Genomic DNA, 27,890 nt, shown 5'->3' on the forward strand with positions numbered 1-27,890 from the left:
TAACAGGTAGAATATATTTTATTAAACGTATGTAAAGTCTGTCTGGTATGGATCCCACCATAAGCAGGTGTTTAAGGTCTGAGCTAATATTCTGTCTACTTTAATAACTCTATAAACTGAACTCTTTTTCAGAATTTACGAAATCATTTGAAAAACTGTTTTTCCCCTCGTACCCAGGTCCAAAAAGTTCTTCCATCAAGTTTTTCTTTCTGTCGATCAGGGAAACTTCTGGACGTCTCTCCTTCCTCTCATTACAATTTCCTCCTTCAATTTTTGGCAAAGAAAGGTCTCCATGTCCCAAGCTGTAGTCTCGGTAAAGACTTTTGCAACTATTGGATTTACTTAGGCCAGAGATCGGCCCGGACGCTGGGAGACCTTGGTGGAGGTTCTCTGTGGCGATGGTGAACGTGTAACGTCTGCTGAGCCTTGGGAGGAAAGATCTTGCATCATTTGACTCAATTCTCCTTCCTGGGTCACATTTACTTTCATTCCAGGAGTCATCCAGAGGATTTTTCTCATGAAGCATGGTGTCCTCTAGACACAGATGTTCCTCTAAAATGATTTGGTTTGGTTCCTCTGTTGAGCTTTCCTTGTCTTGCTCTGTGTACATTCCATCTGTTGCCAAAAAGTCATCATCTTTCTCATTGTTGACTTCATGTTTTGGGGCATCTAGAATAAAAAAAAAATATATAAAAATGTTGGTTTCCTATCCAACTAAATAAATTAGCACAGGATATTTTCTCTTAACATTTCCCTTTTTAATTCTACCCATGGTGAATACATATATGCGGACATTAAAATTGGTCTACCAGTTCCAAAATGACTCCAGAAGTAAGCACTTCAGTGGTGGGAACGTAACCTCTACTCTATTTCCATTGTTTTCATGGAAACATCTTTAAAGGAATTCTAATGGCTAAATCCAATACCCAATGTTTTCATGGCAGGCAGTGTCTGGGTTCCCTGTATAGAATTTTGCACACCCAAGATCGTTGCATGCCCAACTCTATTCTCGATCAAGGCCTTCACAGATGCCTGCCATGATCACATTGGACATGATCAGACAGGGTTCCTTGGTTCCTACCATTAAGGCTGGATTCACACAACCGGTGCCCGCCGTACCGTAGCACGGCGGGCACACGGCAGCGCGCGGGGAGAGGAGGAGGGGGATAGCGCTGCTCACCCTCGCCCCTCTCCATAGGGATACATGGCGCCGTATGCCCTGAGAAAATAGGCTCCCGTGGGGCGCTGCACGCCCATTGCCTTCTATGGGGGGCGTATATCGGCCGTATATACGTCGGCCATATATACGTCCCCCTTGCGGTCGTGTGAATGAGAGAGACACCCTTCACATATACAGAACAATGCAATGTCCACAAAAAATTGTAGTTACAATTGTACATGTTGGAAGTATTAGGTTGTTATGGGTTGTATTTTTCTGCAAGTCCTTGCAAAATTTGGGCCTACCAGAGGAACCTAAGTACTCTGACCACCAGCTTAAATCCAAAATTTGCCATCATTGCTTGGCCACAGCAAAAAAAACTAAAGCTAACTGCTTGCTTATACTGTCCAGTAAGAGACACTGATCTAGATCCTGACCACCAGCCACCACATCCAGGAGGAGATATGGATTGCTTAGTTCTGCAGGTCTCATCATGCAAGTCTCCATTCATGTCTCTATATTCGGAGTATTTCCTAATGATCAGGTATTGGTAAAGGAGTATTTGCATAGTATAAAATCACACTGAAAACCTGGAGCTCCCCTTTAAGTTCCTTTGGTGCAGAGACTAATGGAGAATAGGATGGTACCCGGCCGATGGCTATTGTCTAGCACTCACCTTCACGGCTCATCTGAGGATTATTGTCTTCCTCTCTAGCGCTGTCATTCTCGGATTCATTGTTCTGTAAGAATATTCAGGTTGGATAGGATACGTCATAAATATATAGAGAAGTGCAGCCATGAAAATACTGACATAAAAACGACTGGCTTTTGTGTGCAGTCATGTGCCAAGTGTGTACAGTCCCTTCGGAGGTCAGCGATTCTCCTGCCCCCTAAGGAGACATCATCTATCCCCAGCTGAAGGAGGTGGGCAGGGACTTTACTTACCCGTTTGACTGTTAGGCTCCATATCTCACCATCTATTACAGCCATGAATGTGACTATCATCATTTTACAGACACTCATCTTTGGCTTTCTCATACATAAATGTGACTTGTAACTATTGAGCATGTGTCACTGCATTGTTGCTGTTATGCTCCTAGAAATCTAAATCAAATTTTTTTATTCTTGTGTTGATTTTTGAATCCACCTCTCGGCTTTCCACGCTCACGTTCACAATCTGATTCAAGCAGGTCTCACCTAAAATCTGATCACTGGTCTCTCAAAGGCATTACACTTTCACAATATTGGGGCTTACTGGTCGTCTCAGTTGGGTACAAATACAGTTTTCCTCACCTGTACCCACAAGTGTTGAATTGGGTTGAGGTCTGGGGTCTGTGTGGGCCATTACATTAAATGGGGAATTTCGAGGATAAAAAATGAATAATAATGAATAATAATAATAAATGAACACAACAAAACTCAATGTCATTGACCATTAAAGCTTAGAGCTTAAATAGTTTGCTTTTATGATTCACAATATTTTATGGGCTTTCTAAAGTAGGGGGAGTTATCTCCAAGATGCCTTCTACAGGACATTACAACTCCCATGATCTCTCAGCAACAGCTCCCATCTCTTATGTTCTGCACCCAGTGATAATCTAACACACTGTCCTGCTATGTTACCATGGTAATGATGTGTGTAACTGCCATCACTGCATATTGCCCCACTGAGATGACATCTTATCGCAACACTGGCCTTTCAGCCAAACATAGTGATGATCACTAGACCTGCCCAGACAGGTGCAGGGCATGTGATGTGGACATGGTACCAGTGGACCATCTTCTGTCCTGTGTCTACTCCACAGGAACAAAATCAGTGGACAAATTAAAGGGCCAGTCGTTTTTTACTTCTTCATTATAGTGTACGCAAACAGAATTTTTCAGCTAAGGGGAGCTAAATTTTAAATGACAATTACATATTAGCTTATATTTTAATGACACATATGAATATTAATTATGCTTATTCCTGGAATACCCCTTTAACTCATATCTCCATCTACCCTCTCACATAGACTGGGAGCCCTCACTGGACGGGTCCTCCTTCCGCCTGCCTCTGTAGATTTGTATTTGTACCTGCATTCGTTCTTGTCTTAATGTATATGAACTCCTTACTGATTGTACAGCGCCATGTTATTATTGCTGCTCTATAAAAATAGTTACAATTAACTCTATTTCATGGTCATTAAATCATTTCTTTGCCAGTTTCAATATATGCTTCGGGTGGTTGTCCTGCTGGTAGACAATGTTGTCCTTTTCATAGTCATAGTTCTCAGGAGTATCATGAAACGCCTCTTGTAGGAGCCTCACTTGTAGCTCAGCTTTGAGACCATCATTGAACCTGGTCAAGTAGCCAATGCCTCTGTCTGTGAAACAACCCCTTATAGTCAGGCTTCCTGCACCAAACTTGACCGTTCCTTCAGTTCCTCAATCCTTTTACTTTGATCCTTACAAACCCCTTGTACCCATCAGAGCCATCACACCCCCAATCACCCGTTTCCAATCTTCTACTGTTCAATCTTGAGACAACGCATCTGATGATATTGATGTTGAGGCTTCTTCACCTTCTTTCGGTCCACCATTGCAGACTTGTAGAATGTACACTGCACATTTCTGGCAGGAAAGTCTGTGGTCTTCCTATTATGAAGTATCTGAGCCACATCACTGGAGTGCTTGACCCACCAGACCTTCTGAAGAGCAGATTTTTTGATTCCAGTATATTGCCTTCATTTATTTTTTTAAAATCAGATTGTTACTTATTATCTCCAATACATTTTACATTTTGAAAACGAAAAACAAACAAGGATAATCCCGACTCCCCCTGCTTCCCATGGTACAGTCCATCAAAAGTCTATATTCCTAGCTCAATGAAACCTCCAATTTTGCTACATTTTTCTTTGGACTTAATTTCTCAGTCTTTCCACTGTCACGGCTCTCACATGATGAAGTTTGGCAATTTTTTTGGTTGAGAGACCATTATCAATGATGTGGATGGCGCCTTTTCTCTTTTCATGGGAATTCTACTTCATGCATGTTCATTGATTCAAACCAGTGATCTTTCACTTGAGAATCAAGCTGATAATATATTGAGCTATTGGGAAATATAAGTCATCTGGGACTTTCCTGCTGAATTTCAAGTGTGACCTTATTGCAGCAGATAACACCCTAGGGAGTAGCCCAAAACCAAACTGGTAAGGTTGGTCCACAACCTGTTATCCATGTCACCAAACCTGTAACTTGAATGGTTCCTGCAACTTCCTGCAGACCGGGACATGTCATATTAAGTTCCCTCACCAGTCTCTTTTCAAGGGCTGTTTCCAAATAACTTGATCTATAAAGATTTCCTAAAGTCATACATCTTTACAAAAACAAAATGTTTCTAACCCCTAACTACCCCAGCTGCTCTCTTTGGGAGGTGGTTCACAATGAGCTCATTGGGGAACAAAGGGGTAGCTACCTAGGTGGAGGTTGGAAGCATCACAGGGAAGGTTTGTAGGGGTCCGATCTCTTTTTGGGACAACCTGTGATTGTATGCTCAATCTGTCAATGGTTTCACCCACTTTTTGGTGTTCATGGCATAGTCGTAGTCCATACTTTTCCATGTTTTGTCCTGAGTTGAAGGGTGCTGTGTGGCAAAACAACATTATCAACCTTTGTGGTAGTATGTAGTATATAGGCACATGCCCACCAGAGCCTACTAAGGAATAAGCAACAGTCCAGGAGCGAGCGGGCGGTGCGGGGAAGAGGCAGCCCCCTCGGACCACCCCCTCATGAATACGCTTTGAGAGCAGTCCGCCGTTAGTACTATACATTGCAGCAGTGTTAGTTAGCGCTATCGGAAGTCTCCTAGCACACTTTTTCAGGATGACAGGTCCTCTTTAAAGACATGGCCTTCAGGACACCTTCCTTTTTTTTCTTGTTTTTCCGGCGCGTTTTCTCTGGTGGATTCGGGTCTTCCAGCGATTCACTAAGGTAGTTCCTCCGACGTCCACCAGGTGGCGCTGCTGCGCTGAAGTTCCCCGGAATGCACTCACCGGACTATTCCTAGTGAAGGTAAGTGCAATTTTCGCGACACTTTTTTTTTAAAAATGCGGCGATTTTTCCGAATCCGTCGGGTTTTCGTTCGGCCACGCCCCCCGAATTCCGTCGCGAGGCATGCCGGCGCCGATGCGCCACAATCCGATCGCGTGCGCCAAAATCCCGGGGCAAGGCAGGGAAAATTGGCGCAAATCGGAAATATTCGGGTAACACGTCGGGAAAACGCAAATCGGGCCCTTAGTAAATGACCCCCAATGATTCACATTTATTAACTCTTTCCTGCAGAGAAACCGAAGAAAACTGCTGGTTTGCCATTTGTTTTTACTTTTACACAGTTCACCGTAGATTATAATACCCGAAACGCGTCGGCGTTTTCCTTCGATGTATGTGATGTACTCCGTATATATGGACTTTTACTAAAGAAACAATAAAGTTTACAATTTTTCTTTTAACGAAGATAAGTGGACTGTCTTGAGCTGGATCACGTCTATTTCTAAACACTATACTCCTGTCTGGCTGGAGAAACCGTGCTCGACCTTCTACTTGGGATCCTTATCACTCCAGGTGAGCTGGCTTACAATTTCCAATTTGACGTAGATTATAATAAACATGATAAAACTATTCTTTAGGTTAGTATGATTAAGGAGACACCAAACATGTACAGGAACAAAGGTCATTGGTGCCTGAATCTCAAAGTCAATTTTTTACGTTATGCGCTACTTTAAATGATAATTTCTCTGGAAAAGATTTACATATCATAATAACTTTTACTTTGTTTTTTTTATGGCATGTGAGACTTTTACTTGATAGCATAGTTTTATTAATTACATATTTTTTTATTTATAAAATGTGCCAATAAATGACAAATAAGCTTTTGTGTCATTTTTCCAATTCTTCCAATTTTTCCAGTTTTTTTCAATAAGTAGTAACTTTTACCAAAATATGTTATAATTATGTACAGCATTATTCCACACCCTTTCCAGGTTCAGCTACAAATGTACTACTGCAAAGTGAAAGTAAAAGTCTTTCCTGCAGCTTCTTCTACATTCTGTTCTTAATAGAACTGGAGATCTCTATTCTTAAAGTTACAATTAGAAATATAGAGCTGTAAATAAAAATCAAATTTTTTTAGTACAACTTTAAGGGTGGATATCTCTGGTTCTGTGAAGCATCGATACACAATGGGGGTCATTTACTAAGGGCCCGATTTGCGTTTTCCCGACGTGTTGCCTGATTATTTCCGATTTGCGCCGATTTTCCCTGTATTGCCCCGGGATTTTGGGGCACCTGATCGGATTGTGGCGCATTGGCGCTGGCATGCACGCGACGGAAATGGGGGGGGGGGGGCGTGGTCAAACGAAAACCCGACGGATTCGGAAAAACCGCCGTGTTTAAAAAAAAAAAAAAGTGTTGCGAAACTTGCACTTACCTTGACCAGGTATAGCCCGGTGAACTTGAGTGCATTCCGGGGTGCCTTGGGGAACTTCAGCCCAGCAGCGCCACCCGGTGGATGTCGGAGGAACTGCCTTAGTGAATCCCGGCCGGACCAGAATCCACCACAGAGAACGCGCCGCTGGAACGCAAATGGATCGGGTAAGTAAATCTGCCCCAATATATCATAGCACATATCCTGTTTCATATGAAGCCAGAAATGTGTTTCTAGGTGCCAGGGTTCTGGAGGAGCCGCTTGAAGTTGGTCGCTGTCGTGGTGCTTATAAACGTTTCTGCATGGGGCATGTGCACGTAGGTCATATACATGGCAGTCGTGAAGGGGTTAAGGAAACTGCATCGCCATATTCTGAGAGCTATGACTTTTTTATTCCTCAATCAAAAGACGATTATCAGGGCTTTTTTTTATTGCTGAAAAAGGCAACAGTCAGAGTGGTGCTATTATCGTACCAATATGGTACTTTACTAACTTTTTGATCGCTTTCTATTACGTATTTGTGGGAGGCAGGAAGCACTAAAATTTAAATTTTTAATTATTACTTATACCCTTCACAATATGTGTATAATAATGTAATATCTACTTACCCCAGGTCGCCATGGATGCAGCAATATCAATTTTGTGGTAAGGGGGAAGGTTATTTTATTTTTTTTAGCACAAAATTTAATTATACAGTATATAGGGAAATTGGGGATTTTCTTTTTTAAATTTTGAATGTATTTTTAAACACTTGAATTATTTTCCTACTAAGGGATACCTTTTAAGAGTAAATACCTTGATCTGTTATACAATACATTGTAGCACTTCCATACTGCAATGTATTGTATCTGTCAGTATTTAACCTTGGGCTGGGCCTAACAGGCCACCGTATGTGGCAGACAAAGAGGTCTTCAACTGACCTCCGGCTATTCCAGTCCCCGGTCCCCTGTTAAACTGCCCAGCAAGGAGAGCTCTCAGACCATGACTAAGAACTTAAGATTTATGTAGTTCGAAACGCGTTGGTATTTTTTTTACATGCATCCGATATGTATTGTCATCTATTTTTAATGGAGCATTAAAGTTTATTGGATTTTATTCATTTTTGAGAAATTCCTTTTTTTTTTTCTTTGGATTCTCTTTAAACATACTCTTCATAAAGTATACTGTTCACTCAAGTTATTGGATCGGTGACAATACGTGGAGTACGTGAAGCCTGGCTGGGGCAAGGTCTACTGCAGAATGTGATCTTGGACAGTCATGGCCTGGTCTACGAAATCTCCAGCAGAACCAGAATAAAGAAGACCTCAAGAAATGTTCCTCTTGGTTTGTCACTGATCTTCCCTGGTGCCTTTCCCTCTGCTCCTGGTGCTCTACTTACCACCCCCTTAAACAGAGACCAATTAGGGGAAGTGCTGATATCAATGGGGGCGCTCTGGACAGACTGGAGGTCATCAGATATGTTGACTATTCATATACTCTACATTTAGTTTTCACTTTACATGAAAAATGTTGTCGAGATTGCTGAACCGCAATACCAGACGCAGCCAAGAGAGGCGCTGCTTCTAAGAGAAGCAGAAAGTAACCAGAGATCTGGATGATATTGTCATGTATATATTTCTGATCTTATCTGCATACAAGCTTGTGGGATGGCGTTTACCTTGTCCTGAGGATCATAGTCGCCTACGCCTTCTCCTGGAAGATCTTGTGGACACGTCTTGTGCTCCGTCTGAGTGCTCTTAGAGAAAGTCAGTCCTGCCAAACCAAATGTTACAAGTCAGTGAGTTCTTACAGCAGCGCACGTGGAGGCAGTCAATGTCTGGGGCTCATTCAGACGGTCACAATAGAAGTCTAATGCTCCATGGTGTGTTACCGCAACGCGCCTGAGTAGAGCGACCTTGCTGCAAAAATAGGGAGGAATGTGCTGACGATGCAGAAATATCCGAGTGGTAAGAAGCGTGTGCCACGTATGTTCCCTCCACATACATTCCATAAGTGGAACAATATTTATTGGATATTTAAAACTTTTGTAAAAATTATAAACTGAAAAGTGGGGGTGTAATATTATTTGGCGCCTTAAGTAAATACTTTGTAGCGCCCCCTATTGCTCTGATTGCAGCTGCAGGCGCTTGGGGTATCAGGTCTCAGTTTTGCACATGGAGAGACTGAAATTCTTCCCGTTCTTCATGGAGAACAGCCGGAGCTCAGGGAGGTTGGATGAAGCGTCTATGAGCAGCAGTTTTTAGCTCCTTCCACAGATTCTCGATTGGATTCGGGTCCGGACTGTGACTGTGCCGTTCTATCACCTGGATACGGTTATTTGGGAACCTTCCAATGTAGATTTTATGTTTGGGATCATTGTCTTGTTGGAAGATAAATCTCCGTCCCAGACTCGCGTCTTTTGCAGACTCCAACAGGTTTTCTTCCAGAATGGTCCTGGGTTTGGTTCCATCTTCCCATCAATTGTAACCATCGGCCCCTCTGCTGAAGAAAAGCCCAAACCATGTGTGGCAGTGGTGATGGTGCCCCCGCCATGTGTGGCAGTGGAGATGGTGCCCCCACCATGTGTGACAGCGGGGATGGTGCCCCCCGCCATGTGTGGCAGTGGAGATGGTGCCCCCACCATGTGTGACAGTGGGGATGGTGCCCCCACCATGTGTGACAGTGGGGATGGTGCCCCCACCATGTGTGACAGTGGGGATGGTGCCCCCCACCATGTGTGACAGTGGGGATGGTGGCCCCCACCATGTGTGACAGTGGGGATGGTGCCACCACCATATGTGACAGTGGAGAAGGTGCCCCCCACCATGTGTGACAGTGGGGATGCTGCCACCACCATGTGTGACAGTGGGGATGGTGCCTCCTCCATGTGTGACAGTGGGGATGGTTCCCCCACCATGTGTGACAGTGGGAATGCTGCCACCACCATGTGTGACAGTGGGGATGGTGCCCCCACCATGTGTGACAGTGGGGATGGTGCCCCCCACCATTTGTGACAGTGGGGATGGTGCCCCCACTATGTGTGACAGTGGGGATGGTGCCCCCACCAAGTGTGACAGTGGGGATGGTGCCTCCACCATGTGTGACAGTGGGAATGCTGCCCCCACCATGTGTGACAGTGGGGATGGTGCCCCCGCTATGTGTGACAGTGGGGATGCTGCCACCACCATGTGTGACAGTGGGGATGGTGCCCCCGCTATATGTGACAGTGGGGATGGTGCCCCCGCTATGTGTGACAGTGGGGATGGTGCCCCCGCTATGTGTGACAGTGGGGATGGTGCCCCCGCTATGTGTGACAGTGGGGATGGTGCCCCCGCTATGTGTGACAGTGGGGATGGTGCCACCAGCATGTGTGACAGTGGGGATGGTGCCCCCACCATGTGTGTCAGTGGGGATGGTGCCTCCACCATGTGTGACAGTGGGGATGGTGCCCCCACCATGTGTGACAGTGGGGATGGTGCCTCCACCATGTGTGTCAGTGGGGATGGTGCCTCCACCATGTGTGACAACGGGGATGGTGCCCCCACCATGTGTGACAGTGGGGATGGTGCCACCAGCATGTGTGACAGTGGGGATGGTGCCCCCACCAAGTGTGACAGTGGGGATGGTGCCTCCACCATGTGTGACAGTGGGAATGCTGCCCCCACCATGTGTGACAGTGGGGATGGTGCCTCCACCATGTGTGACAGTGGGGATGGTGCCTCCACCATGTGTGACAGTGGGGATGGTGCCCTCACCATGTGTGACAGTGGGGATGGTGCCTCCCACCATGTGTGACAGTGGGGATGGTGCCCCCACCATGTGTGACAGTGGGAATGGTGCCTCCACCATGTGTGACAGTGGGGATGGTGCCCCCACCATGTGTGACAGTGGGGATGGTGCCCCCGCTATGTGTGACAGTGGGGATGCTGCCACCACCATGTGTGACAGTGGGGATGGTGCCCCCGCTATATGTGACAGTGGGGATGGTGCCCCCGCTATGTGTGACAGTGGGGATGGTGCCCCCGCTATGTGTGACAGTGGGGATGGTGCCCCCGCTATGTGTGACAGTGGGGATAGTGCCCCCGCTATGTGTGACAGTGGGGATGGTGCCCCCGCTATGTGTGACAGTGGGGATGGTGCCACCAGCATGTGTGACAGTGGGGATGGTGCCCCCACCATGTGTGTCAGTGGGGATGGTGCCTCCACCATGTGTGACAGTGGGGATGGTGCCCCCACCATGTGTGACAGTGGGGATGGTGCCTCCACCATGTGTGACAGTGGGGATGGTGCCTCCAGCATGTGTGACAGTGGGGATGGTGCCCCCACCATGTGTGACAGTGGGGATGGTGCCTCCACCATGTGTGACAGTGGGGATGGTGCCACCAGCATGTGTGACAGTGGGGATGGTGCCCCCACCATGTGTGTCAGTGGGGATGGAGCCTCCACCATGTGTGACAGTGGGGATGGTGCCCCCACCATGTGTGACAGTGGGGATGGTGCCCCCATCACGTGTGACAGTGGGGATGGTGCCCTCACCATGTGTGACAGTGGGGATGGTGGTCCCCACCATGTGTGACAGTGGGAATGCTGCCACCACCATGTGTGACAGCGGGGATGGTGCCCTCACGATGTGTGACAGTGGGGATGCTGCCACCACCATGTGTGACAGTGGGGATGGTGCCCCCCACCATTTGTGACAGTGGGGATGGTGCCCCCACTATGTGTGACAGTGGGGATGGTGCCCCCACCATTTGTGACAGTGGGGATGGTGCCACCACCATGTGTGACAGTGGGGATGGTGCCCCCCACCATTTGTGACAGTGGGGATGGTGCCCCCACCATGTGTGACAGTGGGGATGGTGCCCCCCACCATTTGTGACAGTGGGGATGGTGCCCCCACTATGTGTGACAGTGGGGATGGTGCCCCCACCAAGTGTGACAGTGGGGATGGTGCCTCCACCATGTGTGACAGTGGGAATGCTGCCCCCACCATGTGTGACAGTGGGGATGGTGCCCCCAACATGTGTGACAGTGGGGATGGTGCCCCACCATGTGTGACAGTGGGGATGGTGCCCCCACCATGTGTGACAGTGGGGATGGTGCCCCCCACCATTTGTGACAGTGGGGATGGTGCTCCCACTATGTGTGACAGTGGGGATGGTGCCCCCACCAAGTGTGACAGTGGGGATGGTGCCTCCACCATGTGTGACAGTGGGAATGCTGCCCCCACCATGTGTGACAGTGGGGATGGTGCCCCCGCTATGTGTGACAGTGGGGATGCTGCCACCACCATGTGTGACAGTGGGGATGGTGCCCCCGCTATATGTGACAGTGGGGATGGTGCCCCCGCTATGTGTGACAGTGGGGATGGTGCCCCCGCTATATGTGACATTGGGGATGATGCCACCACCATGTGTGTCAGTGGGGATGGTGCCCCCACCATGTGTGTCAGTGGGGATGGTGCCTCCACCATGTGTGACAGTGGGGATGGTGCCCCCACCATGTGTGACTGTGGGGATGGTGCCCCCACCATGTGTGACAGTGGGGATGGTACCTCCACCATGTGTGACAGTGGGAATGCTGCCACCACCATGTGTGACAGCGGGGATGGTGCCCCCACCATGTGTGACAGTGGGGATGGTGCCCCCACCATGTGTGACAGTGGGGATGGTGCCCCCATCACGTGTGACAGTGGGGACGGTGCTCCCACCATATGTGACAGTGGGGAAGGTGCCCCCGCCATGTGTGACAGTGGGGATGGTGCCCCCACCATGTGTGACAGTGGGGATGGTGCCCCCACCATGTATGACAGTGGGGATGGTGCCCCCATCACGTGTGACAGTGGGGATGGTGCTCCCACCATATGTGACAGTGGGGAAGGTGCCCCCGCCATGTGTGACAGTGGGGATGGTGCCCCCACCATGTGTGACAGTGGGGATGGTGCCTCCACCATGTGTGACAGTGGGGATGGTGCCCCCATCACGTGTGACAGTGGGGACGGTGCTCCCACCATATGTGACAGTGGGGAAGGTGCCCCCGCCATGTGTGACAGTGGGGATGGTGCCCCCACCATGTGTGACAGTGGGGATGGTGCCCCCACCATGTGTGACAGTGGGGATGGTGCCTCCACCATGTGTGACAGTGGGGATGATGCCCCCACCATGTGTGTCAGTGGGGATGGTGCCCCCACCATGTGTGACAGTGGGGATGGTGCCTCCACCATGTGTGACAGTGGGGATGGTGCCCCCACCATGTGTGACAGTGGGGATGGTGCCCCCACCATGTGTGACAGTGGGGATGGTACCTCCACCATGTGTGACAGTGGGAATGCTGCCACCACCATGTGTGACAGCGGGGATGGTGCTCCCACCATATGTGACAGTGGGGAAGGTGCCCCCGCCATGTGTGACAGTGGGGATGGTGCCCCCACCATGTGTGACAGTGGGGATGGTGCCTCCACCATGTGTGACAGTGGGGATGGTGCCCCCATCACGTGTGACAGTTGGAATGCTGCCACCACCATGTGTGACAGCGGGGATGGTGCCCCCACCATGTGTGACAGTGGGGATGGTGCCCCCACCATGTGTGACAGTGGGGATGGTGCCCCCATCACGTGTGACAGTGGGGATGGTGCTCCCACCATATGTGACAGTGGGGAAGGTGCCCCCGCCATGTGTGACAGTGGGGATGGTGCCCCCACCATGTGTGACAGTGGGGATGGTGCCCTCACCATGTGTGACAGTGGGGATGGTGCCCCCACCATGTGTGATAGTGGGGATGGTGCCTCCACCATGTGTGACAGTGGGGATGATGCCACCACCATGTGTGTCAGTGGGGATGATGCCACCACCATGTGTGTCAGTGGGGATGGTGCCCCCACCATGTGTGTCAGTGGGGATGGTGCCTCCACCATGTGTGACAGTGGGGATGGTGCCCCCACCATGTGTGACAGTGGGGATGGTGCCACCAGCATGTGTGACAGTGGGGATGGTACCTCCACCATGTGTGACAGTGGGGATGGTGCCCCCACCATGTGTGACAGTGGGGATGGTGCCCCCACCATGTGTGTCAGTGGGGATGGTGCCTCCACCATGTGTGACAGTGGGGATAGTGCCCCCACCATGTGTGACAGTGGGGATGGTGCCTCCACCATGTGTGACAGTGGGGATGGTGCCTCCACCATGTGTGACAGTGGGGATGGTGCCCTCCACCATGTGTGACAGTGGGGATTGTGCCCCCACCATGTGTGATAGTGGGGATGGTGCCTCCACCATGTGTGACAGTGGGGATAGTGCCCCCACCATGTGTGACAGTGGGGATGATGCCTCCACCATGTGTGACAGTGGGGATGGTGCCCTCCACCATGTGTGACAGTGGGGATGGTGCCCCCACCATGTGTGATAGTGGGGATGGTGCCCTCCACTATGTGTGACAGTGGGGATGGTGCCCTCCACCATGTGTGACAGTGGGGATGGTGCCCCCACCATGTGTGATAGTGGGGATGGTGCCCTCCACTATGTGTGACAGTGGGGATTGTGCCCCCACCATGTGTGATAGTGGGGATGGTGCCCCCACCATGTGTGATAGTGGGGATGGTGCCTCCACCATGTGTGACAGTGGGGATGGTGCCCCCACCATGTGTGACAGTGGGGATGGTGCCTCCACCATGTGTGACAGTGGGGATGGTGCCTCCACCATGTGTGACAGTGGGGATGGTGCCCTCCACCATGTGTGACAGTGGGGATGGTGCCCTCCACCATGTGTGACAGTGGGGATGGTGCCCCCACCATGTGTGATAGTGGGGATGGTGCCTCTACCATGTGTGACAGTGGGGATAGTGCCCCCACCATGTGTGACAGTGGGGATGGTGCCTCCACCATGTGTGACAGTGGGGATGGTGCCCTCCACCATGTGTGACAGTGGGGATGGTGCCCCCACCATGTGTGATAGTGGGGATGGTGCCTCCACCATGTGTGACAGTGGGGATGGTGCCCCCACCATGTGTGATAGTGGGGATGGTGCCTCCACCATGTGTGACAGTGGGGATGGTGTAGTCAGGGGGATGAGCTGTGTTGCCTTATCCCAAACATGTCATTTGGAATTGTGGCCAAAAAGTTTGAATTTGGTCTCATCTGACCAGAGCACCTTCTCCCACATGTTTGGTGTCTCCCAGGTGGGTTATTACTTTTCCTGGATACTGTAAGAAATGGCTTCTTTTTGCCTCTTCCATAAAGGGCAGATTTGTGCAGTGACTGATTGCTGTCCTATGGATGGACTCTTCCCCCCTCAGCTCATCCAGAGGGATCAGGGGCGTCTTGGCTGCATCTCTGATTTCTTCTCGTGTGAGATGAAGATTAGAGGGACGGCCGTGTCTTGGTAGATTTGCAGGATCTGATGCTCCTTCCATTACAATCTGATGCTTGCACTCGGCTCCTTGGGATGTTTAAAGTTTGTGAAATCTTTTTTTTGTGAAATCCGGCATCTGTAACCAGATCGTTTAGCTCATTGCCTGCAGTTGTTTGAATAAAGAACCGTGAGTTGTTTTGCACAACGTTGCCTCCGTCTGTTCCCTGAATACGCCTGTTACACCAACGGCGCCCCATCTGCAACATCCCCCGGCGGGGCCTAGCCTTTTCTTTGCGGCCTGGAGACAGCCAGGGCCCAGAATACCTGAGTGGCTGGCGGTTGCGGCCTAGGCACGCTAGTGTCACGGTGCTTGGTATGGGGACTGGAGGGCTGTCCTACAGCCTGGCAGGTCTCCAGCAGGTGGTGTTGGCAAGAAATGATGAGGGAGAGGCTGCTATAGCGGTTCTCCCTGGGGCAACCCTTTGGGGTCTGGAGTATGAGTCCCTGTGTAGTGGACAGGGTGCCCGTGATGGTGACAGCCGTAGTAGCAGGGACCAGACGGAGGCAGATGTTGAACAAAAGTAACTTACAGTTCTTTATTGGAACCGACAGGAACAGTAGCAACGTGCCTTGACAAATGGTAGGATGCTGGAGATGTAGTTGGAGGGAGCCACAGGATGGATCATCAGCCTGGATGCAATGGCAGGCTGGGAGGTAGCTGTGTCCTAGCAGGATGCTTCAGCTTGTCCTGGGTTGCTTCAGATATCCCCCTTGAAGGTAGGATGATACCCCTTTCCTCTCACTGTCTAACTCACTACACTCTTCAGGCAGGGAGCTGAGCTCTCCTGCTCTGGTCTGGTGTGCTGGCTCCACTGACTCTTCTGAGTCTCTAATCTGGTCTGTACTGGATTAACTCCAGTCTTCTCCTCTCTCCTTCAGACTCCCTGGTCTGACGGAACTCTAGAAGTTTCCTGACCAAGGGTTTTGTTACTCCCACTGGTCAGGTGGTGGCTACTCTTCCAATTACATCTCAGCTCACAGAAACAAAGTATAAACACATGTGATTGGTTGCTGGAATTACATCACAGAAAACAATTAACTCCTGCCTTACCAGGCAGACTCTACCTCTGCAGTGCTCATCTGTGTTATGTAGTGACCTGCTGTGGGGTTGATCAGACCCTACACAGGCTGCAAGCTACATGGTGGGACGTATTCGCAACCACCCCTCTGCCATGCATCGGCGAGGGTGTTGCACATCCATTACCCAGGGACATACACTACGGACACTAAGGGGTTGCCCCAGAGAGATTCAGTACATCAGCCTCTCCCTCCATATTTCTTGCACACACCACCTGCTGGAGACCTGCCAGGCTGTAGGTCAGTCCTCCGGACCACAGCGTGTCTAGGCCGCAACCGCCAGCCACTCCGGTATTCTGGGCCCCGGCTGCCTCCAGACCACCAAGAAAAGGCTAGGCCCCGGTGGGGGATGTTGTAATAACATGGGATCCAGTACCCAATTAAGCTGGAAGAACAGCTCCATTCTACGTGTAGTGGCTAAACTGTGTTAATGCAGCTCAATTTACAGTGAATATGAGTGAATATAGAGGTGAGTAACTGTATGACATACATCTACAACTACAGGCGGCTTTCCTGGTATGTGGAACACACAATACCTAAGTATTTGATCATGACCTACCTTCCTGACACTCCAGGCCACCAAACTTCCATCTGTTCCTGGGCATTCTGTGCGCATAGATGTTTTTTATGTGCAATTCTCTCTCTTTTTCCTTAAAATAAAGGGAAATGCAAATTTTAAATGAGAGCTGATCACATACATGGGAGAGGATCACCTGCTGGTCAGATGTGGTATTGCAAAAATTTTACCCTGTTTCCCTGAAAATAAGACCTAGTGCAATTTTTCCCCCCTGAAAGTAATACCTAGTGGCCGCCATCGCTGTGCCTCCCCCTACACCATACATTAGTATCAGTAGTTCATTTAGAGACTGCAAGAGGTTGTGACATGGGGGAAGAATTCATGGGATAAAATCACTGGCTGCTGCTTGACAAATGAGATACGAGCAACTACCTGGACAAAAACGGGTGATACAAGGAAAGTGCTATTGCTAAACATGAGAGATTGGGACCCATGATTCCAATAGAAATGGAGTCATAAGAAATTCAGCACGAAATTCAACATTTAGGCAGTTATAGAGATGTTACAGAAGTTGTTGTTGACATAATGGGGCTCATTTACTAAGGGCCGTGCGCCACTTTTCTGTCGGACTTTGAACATTATTTTAGGTGCAAACCGCTTTTACAGCTATTTAACCCCTAGGCGCACCACGTTATAGTACGTCCCTGCGGCTAGATACCGGGACGTGCTATGACATCCTGCTTCTGGCACCGGCTCGCGAACGGAGCCAGCATCAGAAGCAGCGGCTGTCAGCTGTCTATCACAGCTGACACCGCCCGCTAACACCCGCGATTGGAGCCGACTCCTATCGCGGGTGTTAACCCCTTACCGCGGCGTGTAAAGGTGTTCCCGCTATGGATCAGATTCCCCGTGCCGCTTACTGGGGGATCCGATCCACTTTTTTGCGAGAACAATCCTTCTCGCAAAAAATTAGCCCTTAAAGAGATTTGTGAGTCGAAAAATAAAAAAAGTTATGCATATGAAAGACAGTGATGCTAAAATTAACATTTTTGCCAAATTACTTTTTATTCAGTAAAAATGGGAAAAAATTAAAAATCTATATAAATTAGGTATTTTGGTAATCGTGGCGACCCATAGAATAAAAATAATATACTATTTTTATGGAATGGTTAACAGGCAAAAAAAAACACATAAAAATTTTCCAAAAAAATGATGATTTTCATTTCCTCCACCAACAAAGAGTTAATAAAATCTCACCAATTAGCTATAGATGCCCCAAAATTATGTACCAGAAAAGTGCATCTCATGTGGCAAAAGAAATAAGCCCCTATAGGTCCTCATTAAAAAAAAGAAAAAAATTATAGCCTGTACAATGTGACATAGAAAATCTGCTCTGGATGGCGCCTCCTTCCCTTCTATGCCCGGCCGTGCGCCCATACAGCAGGTTACCAGCACATATGGGGTATCCGTGTACTCGGGAGAAATTGGGTATCAAACTTTGTGGAGCCTTTCTTCATTTAATCCATTGCAAATGTTTAATTTTCCACCCAAAATGAGTGTATTGTGAAAAAATATTAAAATTTGTAGACTGCACCTCCATTTTGTTTTAACCCCTTTAAAACACCTAAAGGGTTAACAAACTTCTTAAAAATGTTTTTTCATACGTTGAGGGGTGTAGTTTCCATAATGGGATAATTTATGAGTCTCGCTATTATTTAGGCCTCTCACAGTCAATTAGAAGTTGAGCAGGTCCATCTAATACAGGTTTTGGTGATTTTACAAAAAATGTGAAAAATGGCACCTAAATTCTGAGCCTCATAACATTCTAGTAAAATATGTGGAATCTTAAAAAATCATGCCAACACAAATCAGACATTTAGGAAATGAATTTTATGAATTTATTTGGGTGCTATGACTATCTGCATCAAAAGTAGAGAATTTAGAATGTTGAAAATAAAGAATGTTTCAAAATTTTTGCCAAATTTAGTTTTTTTCATAACTAAACACAAAAGATTTCATCCAAATTTTTAAACTAATTTGAAGTATAATGTGTCATGAGAAAACAATCTCAAAATCCCCTGGATATCTCATAGCGTTCCAAAGCTATAACCACTTATAGTGACACAGGCCAGATTTGAAAAATGGGACCGCGTCCTAAAGGCCAAAATATGCCGAGTCCCGTAGGGGTTAAGATATCTGCGACACTAGATAACATGCAACACAAATTAGGGGGCTTCCTGTGCTCAGTCAGACTATGCACCAGATTTATCATTCAAAGTCCATCAGAAATGTGTGCCACGCCCCATGTTAAAGGTGCACCAAAAAAAAAGTGGTGCAATCTGTTGCGGCAGAGCAGGGGGCGCCAGATTCATGCCGAACGTGCACCAGAAATCCTGAACCCCCTGCACACTACACAGGACACTGCTCTGTTAGTAAATGAAAATAAGACCTAGTGCCTCTTTAGGAGTAAAAATGAATAAAAGACACTTAACACATTTACTAAGAATTTGGGAAACTGCCCTAGAAGTTCTCTGCCCGTGTATAATACTTGGTGCGCCAGATTCATTAAGAACGTGTGTCTGAAATCATGAATCTTCCCCGCTCTGCCACGACAGAGTTCACCAACTTTTTTGTGGTGCACCTTTAACATGGGGCGCGCGACAGATGTTGCTTGTTAAATCTGGCACATGGTCTGACTGAGCACCGGAACGCCCCCTAATTTGTGTCGCATGACGCCTGGTGCAGCTGCGCCACAAAACGGTCACATGCGACACAATAGCAGCGCAGACCCTTCTTAAATACCTTTGCAAGCAGTTGCAAAGTCTGACAGAAAACTGGTGCACAGCCCTTAGTAAATGTGCCCCAATTACTTATTTTCCGGGAAAGACAGTACATATACACATTTGGGGAAATTGGGATAAATCGCTTTTAGAGTCGACAATGATGTGCAGGTTAATTGTAACATTACTGTGTGCTTTTAGGCCGGCGGCACACGTGGCGTTTTGAACCCTTTTTTGGGCCGTTTTTAAGCAGTTCGTTAAAAAACGCATGCGTTTTTTGAAAATGCATCTGTTTTTCACAAGTTGTAATTAAGATAATTGGTAAAACCAGTCAAAAATGGATGCGTTTTCAAAAAACGTATGCGTTTTTTAATAGACTGCTTAAAAAACGGCCCAAAAACGGGTTCAAAAAGCCATGTGTGCCGGCGGCCTTAGGCCGGCGCTACACGTAGCGCTTTGTCTGCGCTTGCAAACGCAGACAAAGTTGCGCCCACCCGGCCGTACCTCGACCCGATCGCATCGGTGTTTCTATGGAAAATTAACGCAAAACACCGGCGCTCGTTCCCGATCGCAGGCGTTTCCATAGAAATGCCGATGCGCTAGGGCCGAGGCCCGCTCTGGTGGGCGCGGCTTTGTCTGCGTTTGCAAGCGCAGACAAAGCGCTACGTGTGCCGCCAGCCTTAGCTGGGAAAGTTGCAAGGAAAGTTGCAAGCAACCCCTAGGGGTGATGCCACACCGTTTTAACGCATGCATTTTCAGTCCATTAAAAACACATCAGTTTTTGACCTTTTACCATGCGTTTGGCTGCTTAGAACCTGATTATCTATTAAGGTAAACAGGTTTTTTAAGGACTGAAAACGTCGCATCACTCGTTCAGTTTTTCATATGCAGTTTTTGATGTCCAAACCAGGAGTGGAGTGAAAATAAAGCTCTTCTCAATGATTATCCTCACTTATTATGATCCACATCTGCTTTTGGCTTCAAAAACTACATCTGAAAAACTAAACGTGTGGATGCACCCACAAAAGTTGTGAGTTGTAGTAATGTCATTACACCTGTTGCCCCTTTTATGTCCCATTTGCCCCCCTCCACTCCTGTACATCACCTTTATAATATGCTGCAGGGAAAGAATCTCATCCTGCAGCCTCCTGGTGGTGTCCCGGGCCTCGGAGGCCTTCCTACTCTCTAGAGCCAGCTGCCGGTCATAGAAGCGCGCCGTGAGGTGGAGCTGCTTCTCCAGGACCTGCAGACAGATGAGGAACAAGTCACTGCAGACAGAGGAGGAACAAGTCACTGCAGACAGAGGAGGAACAAGTCACTGCAGACAGAGGAGGAACAAGTCACTGCAGACAGAGGAGAAAAAAGTCATTGGAGACAGAGGAGGAACAAGTCACTGCAGACAGAGGAGGAACAAGTCACTGCAGACAGTGGAGGAACAAGTCACTTCAGACAGAGGAGGAACAAGTCACTGCAGACAGAGGAGGAACAATTCACTGCAGACAGAGGAGGAACAAGTCATCGGAGACAGAGGAGAAACAAGCCACTGCAGACAGAGGAGGAACAAGTCACTGCAGACAGAGGAGGAACAAGTCACTGGAGACAGAGGAGGAACAAGTCACTGCAGACAGAGGAGGAACAAGTCATTGGAGACAGAGGAGGAACAAGTCACTGCAGACAGAGGAGGAACAAGTCACTGCAGACAGAGGAGGAACAAGTCACTGCAGACAGGGGAGGAACAAGTCACTGCAGACAGAGGAGGAACAAGTCTCAGCAGATAGAGGAGGAACAAGTCATTGGAGACAGAGGAGGAACAAGTCACTGCAGACAGAGGAGGAACAAGTCACTGCATACAGAGGAGGAACAAGTCACTGCAGGCAGGGGAGGAACAAGTCACTGCAGACAGAGGAGGAACAAGTCACGGCAGACAGAGGAGGAACAAGTCACGGCAGACTGAGGAGGAACAAGTCATTGGAGACAGAGGAGGAACAAGTCACGGCAGACAGAGGAGGAACAAGTCACTGCAGACAGGGGAGGAACAAGTCACTGCAGACAGAGGAGGAACAAGTCATTGGAGACAGAGGAGGAACAAGTCACTGCAGACAGGGGAGGAACAAGTCATTGGAGACAGAGGAGGAACAAGTCACTGCAGACAGAGGAGGAACAAGTCACTGCAGACAGATGGAGCCGTATGTGAGGAGGAGACTATTCCAGTACACAGTCCTTATGGGTTGAGGAATAGATAAATGAGGGGCCATACACAGGAATTGCTTAAAGTAACCTGGTGGTAGAGAGCCCTAAATAAGCTGTTTGTTACGTTTAGGGGATGGGGGGACTGTGTTTTACATGTATTTCGGCTTCTTTATTGCCGAAACAATAACTTTGTAAAACGGCGCCCAAGCACCTCATGGCCTTCTGGACTTTAATATATTCACGTCCCCGCTGCAGGCCTCCGGCACTTTTACAAAGTTATTGTTTCGGCAATACAGAAGCTGAAATACGTGTAAAACACAGACCCCCATCCCCTAAACACAACAAGCAGCTTATTTAGGACACTTTACCACTAATCAAGTGGTAGGAGTCCTTTATAGGGAACCTGTCACCAGTTTTTACAGCCTAATGAGCTAAAAAAAGAGTCACTTTTGACGACTGAAGAGGAGAATGTCGCTACAGATGTCTCTATCTTGGGTTCTATGCTTTTGGTGTCATTGTAAACATAAGAATCTTATCTTTCAGATCACATCAGTATTACGACTTACGTGAGTAGAGATACAGACAGCGACAAAAAAGAGCGGGAACAGGATTTTTACCTGCAGCTCTCATTTCCATCTCTCCAAATCTTTATTGAAAGATGAGATATTTATGTTTAATCTGACACCAAAAGTATGTTTCTCGGTGCTATAGAACTGAACGTAGGGGCTCTCTGAAGTCTCCCTGCCGCCTCAAAACTTCATCTCAGGTAAAACAAAAGTGACTCTCCTCAACTTATTTGCATATGACTTTGGAGTGGTTTTCCCGCTTTCCATTACTTCTAGTGCAAGATCTGTGCAGACACAAGGCCGAAGCCTGAGCCTCAACCTCACATTTTTGCAGCAAGTTCACAGCACAAACAAGACATCTTTTAACAGCAACCAATCACATTGCAGATTAAATTTTTCTGGAGCACCGTGAGAAATTAAAGATGCGCTGTGATTGGTTGCTTTGGGCAACAAACATAGATGTTTTTTTCTTTTCTCTTTTCTAATAAATTTGTCTCCGTTGCTCGATCCTCGTATTCAATTCCCATAAAACAATGTTTAATAATTTACCTTTGAGACTGTATAAGATTGCAGTGGCCATGAACCAAAAAAAATGGCTAGCATGCGCCTCTAAAATACACCTATGGGTATGAGGCCTTGCTGTGAGATCTGCCTAGGTTTTTGTAATACTTAGTAATGGTCTATATATAACGGTAAAATAAAAGTTATATGCAGAGTAATCAGCTGGTGATCAGGTTTATTGTACTTGTAGAAATATGGACACCTTTTGACTTTTCAGTGGTAGCCATTTTGAAAAATGTCAACAGGAAGTGCAGCCATATTGGTGCTACTGAGATGTGTCCAGGATCTTCATTGGCTCTCTAGTTATCCCCAATAATATTTCATCTATAACTTGAAAGTGGAATAAAAAAAACTTTATTTTCTTTGGAGTACTGCTTCATCCATTGATCTCTGCTAATACCGGTGGGGCTTGTCGGACCCCTGGCGAAGACCTGCACCCTACTGCCTTCACACGGTGCCGCACCAACATCTTTTCTCTTTATTGTAACCCCTAAATAGATATTTTAAGTCCCATTTCCCACCTGGACCACCCATGGACCAGCCCCTTAACCATCCAGTCTGACCTAAATCCAGGACAATTTTACCCCCTTTTCCGATAGAGACATGATTGGATTTGGCGGGACTGTCTCTAAACAGCTAAGACTGCCCCTGCAAGTATGCCTACCCTGCCCCTTCCCGCTATGAGAACTGGAATCGGAGAGACTGCACTAATGATTGGGGAGATTCACTTAGTTAAATGGTCCTGAATTCTGGCTTTATTTGTTACTCAACAAGAGGGTGTGGCTTAACATGGAAAAGGGGCGTGTCCTAGACTAACAAGGCATGTCTTACTGTATGAGACCTATGGGAGGAGACTGGAGATGGTAATAATCTACACAGTGGGAAGGAGGCACGAGGGAGGAATGTATGAGGGGAATGGTATCTGGTGTCATGTCATACACTTGTGGTATCGACTTGTAGTATTAGCGCAATTGTTTGGTCCCCTCACTACTGCCACAAGCAGAGTACGAAAGTGAGGACACAAAATTTCTCAAAAATTTCCATCTGTTTGTTCTGAAAATGTAAAAAATGTCAGCAAGCTATTGTCTTCTTATTGGTCAAACAGGTTGACAACTTCCTGTCTTATGTAATTCTATTTCCTGTCAATACTTTTGCAAAATGGTCGCCACAGATGTCTTTAACAATGCTAATATCTCAGTAAGTTAAAAAAAAATTTACTTTTGGTTTGCTATCATATGGACGTTTTTACATTTTGGATGGAGATCCACTTTTTTTCTGACAATGTTTTATCCAGATGTATACTGTACCTTGACTTTGGCGCTATCGATTTCCATCTTTATTAAAAGACTGGATAACTTATTATTGAGGTCATCCCTCTCGGCCAGGTGCTTGTCCTCGGCGAGTCTCTGTAGCCTCTGTAAGCTATCCCTTGCCTTGAGTAATTCGCTATCGGCCATTTTTAGCTTTAGGGATAGCCCCCGCTCGCTCTCCTGCGTGGCTCGGAGGTTTTCTCGCAGAGTCCTTACTTCATTGCTGTGCCTGGTTAGAAGCTGCTGGAGACCGCTGTCTGAGCTCTCATACTTCTGTAGCGCCTTCATGTGCCGGTGCTGGAGGCGGGTCAGCAGCCGATTCTCCCGGTTGACCGCCTCCAGGTTGCGCTGGACATCGCACAGTTCGTCCTTTAGTTCCTTAATTTTACGGACTTGTGCTAAGAAGATGCGCTGGGAGACATCCCTCTCTGCCTTCGGCACAGTGAAGGGCGGATGCTGTATTTTAAGGGATAAGCGCTTCCATGGCGGTGACTTCCTCCAGGAAAATCCTTTGTCTGCTAAACACAAAACAATGGCTTACATTAAGGGGTCTCCCATCCCCCAAATCAACCCACAATTAAAACCAGCATTTGGGTGAAAAGGTTATAGAAAAAATTAATTTATGACTTTGTTGCTTTCCTTAAAGGGGGATTTCCACGAAGACAAGTTTCTTAAATGTACTCAGGACAACAACAAAAAACATTCTCTAATTCACTGTTATTAAAAAAATACAGCATTTCACAGATATAAGTCCAACCTGTCTCTATTAGTCCTGGTTGCCCCTAGACCCTACCCTGTATCTTCTGCGTTTAGGGTCGGCAGACATCTTGTTCTCTTATCTGATGTTGAGCTGAGCTCCTCTCTGCTCTCTGCCTCCAGCCCCCACCTTCTTTCCAGAATGAGCTCACACAGACACTGACTTCCTGCCCGTGGGGCTCGTGAGGGCAGTAAAGCTACAGACAGATAATATCCTTATCTGGGGGAGGCCCATCAGATCTGGCAGTATGTAGGTGAGATATAGCAGGGCTGTGTATGTTATGGCTGCAATAGTAGTAATGTGCAATAGGCATCTCATGGATCTCATCATCTCTTTTTTTCATTTGTCAGATACTAATAGAATGTTCAGAAGGTAAATTAAGGTGTATATGACCCTGCACCCTGATAATCTAAGCACATTGTCAGCACACAGCATCTCACAGCACCAGAGGGATCATGAAGTGTCTGCTTAGAGAGTCCCCGCCCACACACTGGAATCTTACACTGACCATCATCAATAAAACTGAGTAAAATTGTAACTAAGGGGTTAAAAATTTGATTATAATTTGATTTTTTGGGGGCATTGTCAAAGCCCTTTAAGGTGAAGTTGAAGGGGAAGCACTCTCTTTTTCATGTTTAAATGTATATATGAAGGGGAAAGGGGCAGATAATGTGTGCACCAGGCCCATCAGTGGATGGTAGGTCGTTCTAGCTTTATCCAAGCCGCATAATCATTGCTTCTTACCAACTTTAGGTGATCTTTGATGCATGTTTTTTTGCTCTGGTGTCTTCTCTGGTGAATTTTGCGCCTCATTTACGCTCTGTGGAGTCTCAGGGGATGAGTTGTCACTGAGGGATGGGTTGCTGCAGCTTGTTTTGCTTCTCGGGCTTTGGTCTGTGCTGCTCCTGTCACTGCTGCGACTTGGGGTCGGGTCATTGGAGCAGCTGAAGGACCTCTGCTCCGAGTCTATAGAAGGTTCTTTACTCCATTCTTCTCTGTCTTCACCTGAACCTTCGGAACTCATCCTTGTACAATCAACAGGGTAACTATTCCAGTCGGCCATGTTGGTTCAGGACCTTCAAGAAGGTCCTTACATGCTTAATACTTAAAAAATTGGATAGATAAAAATTAGTTAAGACAGAGGCACATAAAGTGTTCCCCCTAACCCGTCCCACTTGTGGCCCCTCAGGATTCAGATAAATGTATGTTACTCCTGCAGGCTGTCTCCACCATGTGTTCAGGAAAGTGTCCCCATTATAAAACAGCAAACAGAAGTCTTGAAAATAGTGTGGGCTTACATTTCTTAAAGGGAACCTGTCAACAGTTATGTGTCCTCACACTGCTGTGCTCTGTGCTCTCTGTAGACATTGTTATTTATTGTCCCTGGAAACATGTGTAATCATACCTTTATGTATGTTAATTAGTAGCAGCAGGACTGTGAAACATGGATTTATATTCGAAGGATTGTAGCTCCTTTAGTGCAATGAGGTCACGTCCTGACACTGCTGTGTACATTACTCTCTGTATTGAGCTGCTTCACAACATCTGCCCTCTGCTCTATGCAACAGTTGTAGCATCCAACCAGAAGCCTGCTGCAGCGGAGTAAAGGCACTAGAGCAGAGAGCACAGCAGTGTGAGGACATGACCACAGTTCACGTGGAGAAGTTACAATCCTGGAATATAAATCTAAATTTTAAAAGTTCTGCTGCTACTAACAACAAACACAAAGGTCTGATTACACATCTCTCCAGGGACAATACCTAATATCGGCTGCTGAGTGCACAGCAGTGTGAGTACACACCACCAGGGCACTTGGAATATAAACCATATAAACAGTCCTTGTGCTAATAACACACACAAAATACACACAGTCAAAACTCTTGACAGAAGTGACTATCGATTAATTTCCCTTTTTATGTTACTTTGTTACTAACATGTTTTTCCTTTTTTTTATTGACCTAGCTATGTGAGGGTTTGTTTTTTTGTGGGATGAGCTGTAGTTTTATTAGCATTATCTTATATTGCACATGAGTTTATAGTGAATTTTTGGCACTTTTTTTGGAATTTTTTAATGCTTTATTTTACATTTGTCTTTCCACTATGTGATGGGTTGATTTCTTATATGCAAGGACATCAGGACCTGAGCTGCTATGGAAAACACCTCATAATCATTTGGGCTCCAGTGGGCGTCCTCTTTATCTGTCTAACAATTCGGGGTGTAGGGTTAAATGGCCGGGGATTGCTCGACTTTACGACTTTAACTGGGTCATATAACTGCAAGGAAAGTGGATGACTGCACTTCACCTGACAAAGTCAATACTACTACATCGTACCTGAAGCAGAGCTAATTTTGGTCCTAAAGCTGCTGATTTTGGAGAATATTATAGGACAGATAACTCTGCTACATCAGTACAGATGCTACGTCCTGTGCCGTGTAGGTTGATCACCGCTCAGTTAGATGTATTACATAGTTTGGGGTCCCTGGCTGTGCACCCTCTGACGTGACTCCCACCCCATCCTCCGTTACCTGCGCCCGGCACAATTTCCAACAGTTTCCAACAGATGTTTTGCTGTAGAGAAAAAAAAGCAACAGCCTGTATCCGGTTGCTATAGAGACAGGGAAACTGATGCATCTGCTGTGCATGCTGGGAGGTGTAGTCCCTGGAGTCAGGACTCCATCTTGTGGCCGTATGAGTTGGCACATGATGCCAGTGTAGCACACAGCGGCAGTGCCCTCTACCTTCATCTATATGCAGTCTATTAGTCACTTTTTTTTTTTTAAATAAAATTTTTAGCCACTATCCAAATTTTGGAAAATAATGATCGGCCCCAAATGTGATCAGCCACCATGGACTGAAAAATATCTTTAATCCAGTGCAACACCCTCGCCGAGGCAATGGCGAGGTAGTGCTTGCGAATACGTCCCACCTGTAGGTAACACCATATTACACTACATGGTCCTTATAGGATCAAGGGGAAATTGCAGTGGTTAATCCTGCCTGGCAAGGCAGATGTTAATGTATGATGTAATTATGTCCACCAATGTCTGTGTTACATCCTGTGCTCTGTAGCTGAGATGTGATTGGAGGAGCAGCCACCACCTGACCAAAGGGAGATAATAAAAGCT

General features: G+C 47.2%; 1 protein-coding gene across 5 annotated transcripts; it reads right to left on the minus strand.

The window, feature by feature from the left end:
- On the minus strand, positions 1-27,378 carry LCA5L (lebercilin LCA5 like). Of its 5 annotated transcripts, none has more exons than XM_072138776.1 (8): positions 27,291-27,378; positions 25,508-25,867; positions 24,004-24,524; positions 20,485-20,622; positions 16,642-16,732; positions 8,278-8,372; positions 1,836-1,899; positions 1-669 (listed from the first exon to the last, which is right to left on the minus strand). In XM_072138776.1, the coding sequence occupies exons 2-8, from the start codon at positions 25,824-25,826 to the stop codon at positions 110-112; spliced, it is 1,788 nt and encodes a 595-aa protein (XP_071994877.1). In that variant the 5' UTR covers positions 25,827-25,867; positions 27,291-27,378; the 3' UTR covers positions 1-109. The 5 variants fall into 5 exon arrangements, with proteins under 5 accessions (XP_071994877.1, XP_071994880.1, XP_071994879.1 ...); XM_072138779.1 differs by having other exon boundaries at positions 25,508-25,788; positions 27,291-27,374; XM_072138778.1 differs by lacking the exon at positions 27,291-27,378 and adding an exon at positions 27,097-27,284 and having other exon boundaries at positions 25,508-25,788.
- Between the last annotated feature and the right edge of the window lie 512 nt (positions 27,379-27,890).

The sequence above is a fragment of the Engystomops pustulosus genome, chromosome 2 (genome assembly GCF_040894005.1).
Source record: "Engystomops pustulosus chromosome 2, aEngPut4.maternal, whole genome shotgun sequence".
In the NCBI taxonomy this organism is placed as follows: domain Eukaryota; kingdom Metazoa; phylum Chordata; class Amphibia; order Anura; family Leptodactylidae; genus Engystomops; species Engystomops pustulosus.

Bases quoted from the DNA above. Each gene is read 5' to 3' on its own strand.
- LCA5L (XM_072138776.1), bottom strand. From the start codon at position 25,826: ATGGCCGACTGGAATAGTTACCCTGTTGATTGTACAAGGATGAGTTCC. The intron at 20,623-24,003 runs GTACAGTATACA...ATCTGTCTGCAG, and splicing joins TCGATAGCGCCAAAGTCAAG to GTCCTGGAGAAGCAGCTCCA. The intron at 16,733-20,484 runs GTGATGTACAGG...CTTTATTTTAAG, and splicing joins CCCTGCAGCATATTATAAAG to GAAAAAGAGAGAGAATTGCA.